The sequence below is a fragment of the Haemaphysalis longicornis genome, unplaced genomic scaffold (assembly GCF_048455015.1).
Source record: "Haemaphysalis longicornis isolate Haplotype H1 unplaced genomic scaffold, Haemaphysalis longicornis Haplotype H1 scaffold_3, whole genome shotgun sequence".
Lineage (NCBI taxonomy): Eukaryota > Metazoa > Arthropoda > Arachnida > Ixodida > Ixodidae > Haemaphysalis > Haemaphysalis longicornis.
Genome location: NW_027526335.1, coordinates 109,345,127 through 109,358,881, shown reverse-complemented (window position 1 = coordinate 109,358,881; position 13,755 = coordinate 109,345,127). Strand labels below are relative to the sequence as shown.

The following is a 13,755-nucleotide window of genomic DNA, read 5'->3' as shown; positions in this document are numbered from 1 at the left end:
ATACTTTTCTATAGTGTAGAACATGGCTTTTTTAGTGTTAAAGATGATACTGCTACTTTTGATTACAACACACGAGGTCCTCAAATGCACGATCTTTTGTACTCAATCGTTCCTTTGTGCTCCGTTCGCGCAGAAATGGTTTATTTGTGTAGGTTTTCCAAAAAAAGCAGGTGCTGCAATTTTTGTATACTGTGGACAATGCAATATTTCCGCCAGCTGGTGACTCCTTTACAGGTAAAAAGTACTTTATAAGTAAGAATGGGGCTGGGTAGCCTGAATGTATACCTATATCGCAACGCGCAACGCAAAATCCGGCGAAATGAAGTGTTATGAAAATCACCTTTGTAGGCTTGAAAGGTGTGGTCAAAGCGCGGGTACACTGGAGTCTTTTTCGACGGGTCATTTAGGGTCCAAGTCAGCGTCCCATTATCTGGGTTCCAGCCGCACATGTTGCCCGATTCAAAAGTACACTGCGCTGCAATCAAGAGTAAGCATCATAAAATGAGAAAGGAAAGCCAAACAAGCGCACTGAGAAAACATATTTTGCAGCACTTCAGCATGAAGTATTTGTGGGGCTCGATGAAGCTCTAGCCTTTAGAGTGAGTTTATAATCCGAGATGGAGTTGTTACCGCATTTTGATCAGGACTGTGTGCATGATAAAATGTTGCTTGAGGGCTGTGCAAGTCGCAACTTAGTGTTGAAGCGAATTGGTTCCAGACATTCGCATTCGTAGGAAAGAAGAAATAGGCTGGCGTCAGAACTAAGCTATGTGTCATAGTAAAATTTATGTTCACACATCAGGAAAAGCATATATGTGCATCTTTATGAATTTTATATGTTCAGAATATATAGTTGCACGGGTGCATGGTAACAATAGTAATTTCCTTTCTTCATGTACCCTTCACAAACGCACATAGAAACGAAGAAGTGACAGCGACCCCAACCACATTGAAGATTAGGTTCCGCAGTCGAATGGGTCTGATTAATTGCAGAAATAAGGGTGTGTCTACATCGCTTCCAATGCCGAATGCTCGATGCCAGTCATGGGGCGCTGGTGGTAGTTTCTGTTAAAAGGACAATGAAGGCAAATAGTTCGTTGGGCTCAGACGAAATTTCGACTGCCCCGTAGCCCTGTCAGCTTTTTTCGGCGGCAAAAAATTGATTCATTGATTGATTGATTGAAGCTTAAGTTATCTATCGCAGAGCAACATAGGAAAGAACAGTGTTGGACTCAATAGCCGAAGGTTAGTTTAGGGTCCACAAACAAAATACAACGACGCTTCGGTTACAGTATATCATAGTTCCCTAACTAAACGTTTACACACATCCAATATATATATATATATATATATATATGTATATATATATATATATCTATATATATATATATATATATATATATATATATATATATAGATATTGCCGCGAACCATACATTGGGTTTGTTTATTTGTGTTTTGCTTTTACCGCCGGCTGCGCCGGTCTGTGTTATCTCTGCGCCAAGGGAAGCGCGTGTTCCATTCTTTCTTTCTGTGCCGCATGTGTTATCTGTTGTGATAGGGAGAGCATTCCGATCTAACGTGAACAGCCCAGAATAATCTTCTTGGATCTACTATGTTCTCGATGCGAATCGACGTTTCGAGAACCACGCGCGCCAAAAGATAAAAAGCCTGCAGTGCGGACGCCGGGGCATTCGATTCTGCGACGCTCTCCGACGCACGTAACGTCACTTTGTTGACCACTGCTTCGCCGCCTCTGTATTCTTTTCAGTTGTTAGGGGAGCACAAGTTCGCTCCAATAAACTTGTTTCTTTTCCAAACAACTGCTTCGTCCTTGGCTACGTGACATCTGGTGGAGGTGCGGGGTACGCACCCTTCATGCCCACTACAACCTCTGGAAGCCGCCAAGCCAGTCCAACAAGAGCCAGCCTCCGCGTGCAAGATTTACCACCCGAGTTCGGTCTACTGCCGGAGAAGACGAAGAAGAAAAACGTCGCAACCAGCACCATGCTCAACCAAGCCAATCCTCCTGTCGTTCTGCAGCAGCCACGGGAACCGCCATCATTCCGAGGAGCCCCCGCAGAAGACCCAGAAGAATGGTTGGAGAAACTGGAGCGCGTCCGGAAGTTCAACAGGTGGGACGACGCAGAAACGTTCCGGCACGTTTTCTTTTACTTGGAAGATTCGGCTCGCACTTGGTTCGAGAACCACGAGAGCTCCTTGACAAACTGGGCTCAGTTCAAAAGCGAGTTCACTAAGACCTTCACTACCGTCGTGCGGAAAGAAAGAGCCGCCCTTTTGTTGGAAACGCGCACGCAACACCCCAATGAAGGCGTCTTGATCTTCGTTGAGGAGATGAAGCAGCTATTTCGCCGCGCGGATCCCGAAATGACGGAAGAAAAGAAGTTGCGCTTCTTAATGCGCGGAGTGAAGGAGGAACTGTTTGCCGGACTTGTCCGAAATCCGCCCAAAACCGTCGCCGAATTCGTGACCGAAGCCAGCACCATTGAGAAAGCCCTCGAAATGCGTGCTAAGCAGTATGACCGCAACTTTGTTGGCGCGGCCAATGCGAACGACTTTGGCAGCACGCGGATCCCGGCCGACAGCCTACGCGAGACTATCCGCGCAATAGTGAGAGAGGAGCTGCGGAAACTTCTCCCAACGCCGCCGCAGGCCCAAGTCGCTTCTCTCACCGACGTCATTAGAGAAGAAGTGCAACAAGCGTTGGGAACCTCTACGCCATCCGAGGTACCCCAAGAGCTACAAGCTATGACATACTCCGCGGCTTTTCGTCGACCCCGCCCTGCTCCAACACGCCGTCAAGAGGCCCCGCCGTACCGCCGCCCACTGTCACCCGCCCGACCCCCGGTAGCCCGAAACCAGACGCCGAGGAAGACGGACGTATGGCGAACTCCCGATAACCGTCCTCTGTGCTACCACTGCGGAGAGGCCGACCACATTTACCGTCGCTGCCCATACAAGAGGCTCGGTTTGCGAGGGTTCTCCGTCGACGCACCTCGCCCTCTCCCTGGCCAACGACCACGTGAGATCGACGAGTATCTATCTGAAACCAGCCGTGGCCCAGCGCGTTTCAACCGTTCGCCGTCGCCCTACCCCTACCAATCGCCGAACCGCCGTAGCAACGCTGACTTCGCCCGTGGAAGGTCCCCCAGCCCACGCGGGGGAAACTAAAGGCGGCAACTTCTGGAGGTGAAGTTGCTCTACGGCGAAAAACTAGAAACCCTCCAACGACGCAAGGACGCGCTGAAGACAGTGATTCACGACATGCCCTCATCCCGACGACCCGACCTAACCCTGACGAGACTCCCGAACACGACGACAGCTACACCGCGCGACGCGTACCCGACCTGACCGAGACGTCCGTTGAGAAGACGACGACAACGACGATGCACAGTGCCCGACCATCAACACGTACAAGCAGATATACGACGCCCCGACGAACCCGGAACTCGAGGACGACTGCATCTGACGTCAAGGTGCCCATCGACGGCTTTGACGTAGTCGCCCTCGTAGACACGGGAGCTGACTATTCGGTAATGAGCGGACCATTTGCGTCTAAGCTGAAGAAAGTTATGACCAGATGGGACGGTCCGCACATACGCACAGCAGGAGGCCACCTCGTGACGCCAAGTGGAACGTGCACATCGCGCGTCACCATAGACGGCACAACGTACTCTGCGGCGTTCGTCGTTCTGCCTAACTGCTCCCGCGACGTGATTCTCGGAATGGACTTTTTGACGGACAACAGCGCAATAATTGACCTGCAGACCAAGTCGATAACATTTTCCTCCGATCACTCCACGACGCCGCAGCCGAACCCCGATCACCGTGCTGCTGTCAGGATTGCGACGATCACATCACCCTGCCACCCCGCGCAAGCTTGATGATCGCCGTCTACTGTGAGGATGCTGCTTCTGACATCGACGCTATCGTAGAGAGTGATCGAAAGTTGCTTCTCGACCGCGGTGTGTCCATCGCAAGAGGCATTGCGCACTTTAAGCAACGCCAATCTCACGTTTTGGTCACTAATTTCACCGAAGAGTACCAGCATTTAAACAAGGGAGCTGCAGTTGCGTTCCTCGAAGAAACGCAAGAAGCAAGTGATGTGATCGCGGTCGCCGACTTTGAACGCACACCCGTAGAAACCTTCAAGCTCCCGCAGCCATTCGACGTGAATCCGGCGCTACCGCAAGAACAACGGAAAAAATTATTGGCTTTGCTGCGTCGCTATAGCGAATGTTTTTCGTCGAGCGCAAAACTACGTCAGACCCCTCTAGCGAAGCACCGAATAATAATCGAAGACGGAGCCCGACCTACCCGACAGTCACCGTACCGCGTCTCTTCACACGAACGGGAAGCCATCCGGACTCAAGTCGACGACATGCTCAGCGACGACATTATACAGCCATCAAAAAGCCCCTGGGCTGCGCCCGTCGTACTCGTAAAGAAAAAAGACGGCACATTAAGGTTTTGTGTTGACTACCGGCGACTCAACAAAATCACGAAAAAGGACGTGTACCCCCTCCCCCGAATCGACGACGCCCTCGACCACCTCTGCCACGCGAAGTACTTCTCATCGATGGACCTGAAGACCGGCTACTGGCAAATTGAAGTGGACGAGAGAGACCGAGAGAAGACTGCATTTATAACCCCAGACGGCCTATACGAGTTCAAGGTGATGCCGTTTGGGCTGTGCACAGCACCAGCGACGTTTCAAAGAGTCATGGACACTGTGCTAGCTGGCCTTAAGTGGCACACCTGCCTCGTATACCTCGACGACGTAGTGGTATTCGCCCGGACTTTCGACGAACACCTTGCAAGGTTGGAGTCTGTACTCGAGGCCATTCGTACGTCGGGGTTGACGCTGAAGCCTGAAAAGTGCCGTTTCGCATACGGGGAACTCAAGTTCTTGGGCCACGTCGTCAACGCCGCGGGAGTCCTACCTGACCCGGCAAAAACATCAGCCATTGCGAACTTCCCAAGGCCGAAAGACAAGAAGGGCGTGCGAAGATTTCTCGGGCTGTGCGCATACTACCGGCGCTTCGTCGCAAACTTCGCACGAATTGCAGAGCCACTCACGCGCTTGACGAAAGATAGCACCCCTTTCAGCTGGGAAAACGACCAAGAAAAAGCATTCGGCGAGCTGCAAAAACGCCTGCAAAGCCCGCCCGTGCTCGCTCATTTCGACGAAAATGCCGAAACGGAAATGCACACCGACGCCAGTGATATAGGCTTGGGTGCCGTCCTTGTCCAAAAGCAAAGCGGCTGCGAAAGGGTAATCGCCTATGCCAGCCGTGGTCTGTCGAAGGAGGAGAAAAACTATTCTGCCTCTAAGAAAGAGTGCCTGGCTATTATATGGGCGATTTCAAAATTTCGCCCATACGTGTATGGAAGGCCATTCAAGGTTGTAACAGACCACCATGCGCTGTGTTGGCTCGCCAATTTGAAGGACCCCTCTTGCTGTCTTGGGCGGTGGAGCTTGCGCCTGCAGGAGTTCGACGTTACAGTCGTTTATAAATCCGGCAGGAAACACTCCGACGCCGACTGCCTGTCCCGCGCCCCCGTCGACCCACCACCACAAGACTCTGATGAAGACAGCGCGTTCTTCGGGATTGTGACGGAGAGCGACCTAGCCGCCCAGCAGCGTGCTGACCCCGACTTACGCGTCATAATCGAGTACCTCGAGGGATGCAACGTTGCCGTTCCTAGGACCTTCAAACGCAGCTTACCAGCATTCAGCCTGAGAAACTCCGTCCTTGTGAAGAAGAATTTCAGCCCCGGAACAAGAGCGAATTACCTTCTCGTCATCCCCGCGGACCTTCGTGACGAAATTTTGGAAGCGTGCCACGACGACCCGTCTTCCGGACATCTGGGCACAGCCCGCACTATTGGAAAAATCAAGGCGAGGTACTACTGGCCCGGCCTTACCTCTGACGTCACCCACTACGTCCGGAGCTGCCGTGACTGCCAGCGACGAAAAACGCCGCCGACAAGACCCGCCGGACTTCTGCAACCGATCGCCGTCCCATCGAGACCATTTCAACAGATTGGAATGGACCTTTTAGGCCCGTTCCCTACGTCACGATCACAGAACAAGTGGATTGTCGTAGCGACAGACTACATGACGCGCTACGCAGAGACCGCCGCTCTTCCGAGGGGGACTGCACAAGAAGTGGCGAAGTTCTTTGTAAGCCAAGTTGTGCTGCGGCATGGAGCCCCGGAAGTCCTAATCACAGACCGTGGAACGGCATTTACTGCGGAGCTGATGCAAGGAGTATTACGCTACAGCAACACGGATCACCGAAGAACGACGGCGTACCACCCCCAAACGAACGGACTAACAGAACGTCTGAACAAGACAATCGCAGATATGCTGTCAATGTACGTTGACGTTGAACATAAGACTTGGGACGAAGTGCTCCCGTATGTCACGTTTGCGTACAACACGGCTATCCAGGAGACGACGCAGCTGACGCCGTTCGAGCTTGTCTACGGTAGAAGGCCGACTACGATGCTCGACGCCATGCTTCCGCACGTAGAAGACGACGACCTCAACGCCGACGTCCACGGATATCTTCAACGTGCGGAGGAGGCCCGCCAGCTCGCTCGAGTTCGTATAACGAACCAGCAGCTGGTGGATGCGGGCCGCTACAACCTCCGACGCCGAGACGCCGAGTACCAACCAGGGGATCGTGTGTGGGTTTGGACTCCCATCCGACGACGCGGACTCAGTGAGAAGCTCTTGCGACGGTATTTCGGACCCTACCAGATTCTACGACGTGTTGGCCAACTTTCCTACGAAGTGATCCCCGATGGTGACTCCGGCACATCACGACAACGCACGCGGCCTGAAGTCGTCCACGTGGTTCGCTTAAAACCTTTCTACGGACGATGACGAACTTTTATTTTCATTTGTTCGGACTGTCGCTTATGTTAGCATCGGGTCGATGCACTCTTAGAGGGGGGATAATGCCGCGAACCATACATTGGGTTTGTTTATTTGTGTTTTGCTTTTACCGCCGGCTGCGCCGGTCTGTGTTATCTCTGCGCCAAGGGAAGCGCGTGTTCCACTCTTTCTTTCTGTGCCGCATGTGTTATCTGTTGTGATAGGGAGAGCATTCCGATCTAACGTGAACAGCCCAGAATAATCTTCTTGGATCTACTATGTTCTCGATGCGAATCGACGTTTCGAGAACCACGCGCGCCAAAAGATAAAAAGCCTGCAGTGCGGACGCCGGGGCATTCGATTCTGCGACGCTCTCCGACGCACGTAACGTCACTTTGTTGACCACTGCTTCGCCGCCTCTGTATTCTTTTCAGTTGTTAGGGGAGCACAAGTTCGCTCCAATAAACTTGTTTCTTTTCCAAACAACTGCTTCGTCCTTGGCTACGTGACAATATATATATATATATATATATATATATATATATATATATATATATATATATAGTAAGGAAATGAGGGGCTCGTTGAGGAAATACAGAAACATAGGTCGGCAGTCTACAACGCCAAAGGAGGCATAGGGGTGTTGTTAGGCTCTATTTTTTACTACGGTTAATGAAGTTAAGATTTTTTTTAAATATAAGGAAGAAAGAAAGAAAGAAAAACACGCGCCCAGAGTGGGGACCGAACCCACGCCTTTCGATTAGATCTCGAATGCCTTACCAATTCGGCTATCTGGGCGACTGTGTTCTCCTTCACTTTCTGGGCTATTTATATTTACTAGAAGTGTAAAGGCTAGCGAGGGTCTCGGTTCTGGCAGCCTTGATGCCTAGGTAGCATAAGAGGGCTTCCCGCCAGTTACCCACTCATGACAGGCTGTAGACGTTTGAGTCACGGCCCGGGGGTTGAAAAGAAGGCCCCCTTCTCCCCGTGTAGTCAGAGTGGCGCTGGCTACCACCCTCAAGCGTCAGATACACTTCTAGTAAATATAAATAGCCCAGAAAGTGAAGGAGAACACAGTCGCCCAGATAGCCGAATTGGTAAGGCATTCGAGGTCTAATCGAAAGGCGTGGGTTCGGTCCCCACTCTGGGCGCGTGTTTTTTTTTCTTTCTTTCTTCCTTATATTTAAAAAAATCTTAACTTCATTAACCGTAGTAAAAAATAGAGCCTAACAACACCCCTGTGCCTCCTTTGGCGTTGTAGACTGCCGACCTATGTTTCTGTATTTCCTCAACGAGCCCCTCATTTCCTTACTATATTATTCTGCGAAAGCCTAGCGAGGGTCTCGGTTCAGGCAGCCTTGATGCCTAGGTAGCATAAGAGGGCTTTCCGCCAGTTACCCACTCATGACAGGCTGTAGACGTTTGACCCACGGCCCGGGGGTTGAAAAGAAGGTCCCCTTCTCCCCGTGTAGTCAGAGTGGCGCTGGCTACCACCCTCAAGCGTCAGATACACTTCTAGTAAATATAAATAGCCCAGAAAGTGAAGGAGAACACAGTCGCCCAGATAGCCGAATTGGTAAGGCATTCGAGATCTAATCGAAAGGCGTGGGTTTGGTCCCCACTCTGGGCGCGTGTTTTTCTTTCTTTGTTCCTTCCTTATATTTAAAAAAATCTTAACTTCATTAACCGTAGTAAAAAATAGAGCCTAACAACACCCCTATGCCTCCTTTGGCGTTGTAGACTGCCGACCTATGTTTCTGTATATATATATATATATATATATATATATATATATATATATATATATATATATATATATATATAAGAGAAGAAAAACTTCGAACAAGGTAAAAGCACGATTGTGGCCTACGTTTCAGCAAAGAGAACTTGCTTTCCTCCATCTTCAAAGTTCTACTACTCCCTATATATATATATATATATATATATATATATTTTCAGGCTTAATTCAGGGGAGGACAAATGCGTGTGAAGGACGTATTAGTAGAAATTAGGAAGAAAAAAAATGGGCGCAGGCAGGGCCTCTAATGCGAAGGCAAGATAACCGTTGGTCATTAGTGGTAACAGAGTGGATACCTAGAGAAGGCAGGCGTGGTAGGGGGCGGCAGAAGGTTAGATGGGCAGATGAAATCAAACAGCTTGTGGGGACAAATTATTCGCGGTTAGCACAAGACCGGATTAATTGGAGATCTGAGGGAGAGACCTTTGCCCCGCAGTGGGCATAAATAGGCTGATGATGATGATTATATATATACCGGTGTGGACGGCTTTAATTTCCAGAAATTACTAATCGAAAAACAACTGTCATTCCTCGCGCCAATTTATGACAATGCGCGTGACGTCAACGGTTGCTGGGAGCGAGTGATACAGCGGTGTGTTCTGGAGGGAAATGTAAAACTTACCGAGCATACCATCGCGGCCATAGGAGCCACCGGAAGCGAACTCGGCGCGTACGACAAAGCAACTTGCCCGCCTGTACTTCCGTTACCTGCCACTCTCTGTGCATCAATCTTGGGACCGCACGGGACGTGATATGGTAGTTAAAGAATGTGAATGTGCCGCTAGGTCTTTTACTTTGCCTACAAAACGACTAGCCGATATCACAGACCGCAGCGCGAACGACGACAGAAGCGCTCTTTTGCTTTGAATTCTCGTTAAGGATAGTCTGGTTTTAGTCGCTTCGATGCCCTCGGCATAAACGTGTGGCGCCATCTGTTAGTTTCACTTGTAACCGCACAAAGCGCTAAATTTGTGTGGCCCGATACGTCGGCACGGTGACGTGAGTTTTAGTAGAGCAATTCGTCATTTTTCCGTCGTGATATGGTAAACTTATTGCGGCATCCGTTGAATGTTTTGCGAAATATGTTGCCTATCAGCTCATCTGCCAGAAATGTGCCTAGAGGATTTTACGAACGCTCAAACCATTACTAACAAACGCCTTGGTGCCAGTATGTAATGAAAAACGTCTATAACGTGACAAATATATAATTTTACCTAGGTACGCAGCGCAGTGGAAGCATAGCAGCACACAATGCCCTGAATCGAAAGAGCCGATTTGACGCACGCATTTTATTCAGCTTCAAGATAATCGACAAATGGTTTCGAACAAACACATCGTCACGGCATGCGCTTTTAGGCCGAAGCGTAAAAGTAACCAGCGATCGATTGCCGCTTGTTCGTCGTAAGGGTAGCATGCAATTTACGGTAGCGAAGAAGTCACTTCACTCCAGCAGAAACAAAAGAAGTTTAAAAAAAAAACCGTGCACACACTAAATACCCGGTGCGGGGTTAAATAGTCGCTAGTTATACTTCCAACATAGTAAGCACAGTCCAACCCCTGGGGCTCGACGTTGCGTTTCATTGTGAAGCGAACGTGACCACAACCCACACACACAGCTTTGTCGCCGCGGCTTGGGTGCACAACTTCGTTCGGGCTGACAGCGCTACGTTAGGGAGCAACACACTTGTTTATCAGGCGCAAATTACTGTCCACAGGAGAGCGGAACAGTGGAAGGCCGAAGCGCTATTTGCTGCTATGTTGTTAACAAGGAGATAATAACAGGCATGTGACTACGCCGAACCTCAAATAACCAGCGGAACGGCCACTGGCTCCGCAGCTTGGCAGCTGGCGATTGTCGGGACGGCTTGAATTATACCTGTGCATTTATAATTGTTTATGTCTCATGAAAGTTAACGTGCAAAAAAAGATTTTGTGTGTTTCTTTGAGAGCTGGAGTGCGTGGTTCTCGTTCTATTGTTCGTCCCGCGACTCTTGGCACATCCGCTCGGTCACCATGTACGCATCTCTGTTGGGCGACTGATAGCTTCAGTTCTTTATTTACTACATTATATTCAAGGTACTGCCCCACAGACTGGTATCTTCGTCTTCTGGACATACCAATCTATCTATTTAGACTAACTTCGGTTTTGAATTTAGTGTCCGTTTAAGAATGATCCCAAACCGTCATGGCCAAGGTTACACTGACGGTTTCGCTGCAAGACGTGAACTTCTGTGCACTTACTCGGTGAGTCCAGGGATGTTTGTTGTGGGTCAGCTGAAAGAAAAAAGAGTTTTGCGTTTAAAACATTGAGAGAATTTTGTAAGCCTTCTCCGTGGAACCGAATTTGTAGTTTGCACCGCGTTTAGTACGCTATGTATTAGCTTTGACCTAGTCCCTGGTGAGAATAGAACAGAAAGTGTAAGCTTCGGTTTTGAGTAACGAGTAAAAAAATCTCGAAAAATCTTTTTTAGTGGCTCTGCGACAAAATGTGTTGTTTTGTAGAGACTGTCAAAAAGTGCAGCAATGTTCCTCTTTTTTCCGAGTTTTTACAGTAATACTTCCTTAATTGGGACAGGGTCATGATTGGTTCATTCAAGGATTTCAAAAGTTAAAGTGGTAAACGACTCAGAAACAGTTTGCACGGTTCAAAAATCTGAATTTTGGGCTGTGCAATGACTTCTAGCAGTGTTCTCAGGTTTGCCTGGAAGCAATACGCGAAAAAGAAGAAGAAATACAATCACAATAGCGATAATACGAATGTCCGCATTGAGTTCGTAATATTTGCTGCAGATTAAAGCGGAAGGTTTGACTTGATTGCTAAATATTGGAATTAGCCGAAATCAATGCGCCACACCGTTGGTTACTGAAAACCTTGGCTTTAATGGAACTCAAACCAAGTAGCAACAAGATAGGAATTCGCTCTCAGAAAAAGGGTCAGATTCACGAAATGTAGCGCTGGGCATTAATGGAATGCCTCATAAATTTCATCATTAATTTTTAACTTACGACTAAATAATTTCACTAACTTCGCAGCTTTGTGGAAATATCTCAACTGCCTCTTTAATGACGTGACATTCAGAATTTCAGGCAGGGTGTGCTGTTGCACGAATTAGCTAATTGTAATTTCATTGAAGATTTGTAGTGTAATCGAAGATACCAGCTGGGTACACGCGCCCGCAAATGTGATTGGGCCACGAAATTCAAACTTGGCTTTATTCCTTCTGCGGCAAACAAAGGAAGAACAGGGGACATGAAGCATGAAGTTTTGTGCTAATGAAAATATTATAAGTGCTGTATAAAAATAATATAAAGATAATAGTCATAATTATAACAGAGGTTACTGTCCCTCATGCTACCGCCTGAGAAAGCCTTAATTACCAAATCAGATGGGGACTGCAATATGTGCAACGGCTATGGAAGGTTTTCATCGTTTTGTGAACAGGCAGTGAGTTATTTTCAGCAAGTGCTACGAAGTTATTTTATAGAGATCATTGCGTGAAACGCGAGTGCAAACGATGATTACCGCTGCAACACAGAACCACGTGTCTAACTAAAGTTATAAAGAGCCTCCCGTTTACCTTCACTACTGTATAAAAGGCAATGACGCATAGCTACGTGAACACTTTCCAAGCGGGCACCGCGTTTCGCCGGAGCTTCCACAACACGGAGCCTCTGTGTTACTAGCGCCTGTGTACGTCATGTGTACCCTTGTATCGGTGCAGCTATTTCAACCCGCATACTCCCACGATAAATGCGTGCCGCATTGTTTCCTGGATTCGCTAATTAAAACGGCTCGCCAAGCTAAGCAAACGTCCTTCTAATTACGCATTACCTTTGCTTTGATAAGCATGGGATAAGCGCATGGGCGACACACAGAGAAGCGCGATTGGTGCATTTCTCGTCTCCGCTTCAGTGTGCACACTCGGACCTGCTTTGAGGCAACAAATGTAAGATAACGAGCGGGAGACGAGCGTTTCCCTGCCAAGAAAAGTTTTCACCCATAGTTTAATATCAACAATATTTTTACTAATGTTTTTGTTAATGACAGTAATCTTTCGTGGCTATTTCCAAAGTAGGGCAGGACATGAGATTGAAATTTGCGCACCGCACTCCCCGCAGTAGTGGTGAAAGTATTGCTACGGGATTTGTAAAATAAGGTTGAGGTGCATGTCTACGGGTGCTCGCCGGGAACTTTCCCATGACTAACGCATCGCATTCCCGTTCTTTGATTTTCTCCTCGCCATTATGAGGAGAGGGATAAACCCGTACAGTCCATGACAAGGACAGGCATTATTTCGAGACAATTGTTTCCAATCCTAATACTAACCACGAGCCTTCATGTACGGCCTGTCTGCGTTACCACTGATGCGTGCATAATACACACAGTGCCAGTGCATAATACAATGCGTGCGTAATGCACACTCTGTCCAGAACAATACCTACCGAAGAGGAGTCTACCTTAAATGTTTTTGTTAGTCTGAGCGAACAAGGGAGCTCGTAGGACAGCCGTAGAACAAGGGGATGCGAATCCACTGTACAGGCAGCAAGAGGGAGTGTGGTTTGTCAGGACATGACGTAAGTGCTAAGTGTATTGTTATCGTGTGAAACAGTATGCACAACCAAATTACCTGTTTGAGACCGAGTAATTTGGATAGCGCTGATGGACATCGTTCCGTTGGTACCGTCGCCTCTTTCCACATGCACCGAGAGTTGGCAGTTGGTGTCCGGCTTGAGCGGCATACTTAACGATGTCCAACCGGAAGCTTCTACCAGATCGCTTGCGTAATGGTTTTTATCGGTCGGTGAATCCGTGCCTCCATTGCAGGAAACACTTAGGTTGGCTGCCTTAATATCTGGAAAGGTTGACAAACGGGAGAGTGCAGCACTATTAATATCGGTCTCAAGAAGAGTTCAGGCTGGTACAACTTGTGCGTATTTTCCTTTGTTAAATCATTATTCAAGAAGCAATTCAGCAGTAATAAAACATAATTTGACAAACTTACATTAAAATATAAGTATAGCACGCATTTCTTCCTGGTGTTTTTTTATT

General features: G+C 48.4%; 1 protein-coding gene across 1 annotated transcript in view; it reads right to left on the bottom strand.

The window, feature by feature from the left end:
* The window catches only part of LOC144175377 (MAM and LDL-receptor class A domain-containing protein 1-like), a 176,997-nt gene that overhangs the window by 83,720 nt on the left and 79,522 nt on the right, over positions 1 to 13,755 (bottom strand). The window contains exons 21-23 of the mRNA XM_077704460.1: positions 13,334 to 13,558; positions 10,947 to 10,979; positions 341 to 475 (exon numbers count right to left, since the gene is read on the bottom strand). Of these exons, the coding sequence (XP_077560586.1) occupies positions 341 to 475; positions 10,947 to 10,979; positions 13,334 to 13,558 (393 nt within the window). The remainder of the gene's footprint in view (positions 1 to 340; positions 476 to 10,946; positions 10,980 to 13,333; positions 13,559 to 13,755) is intronic.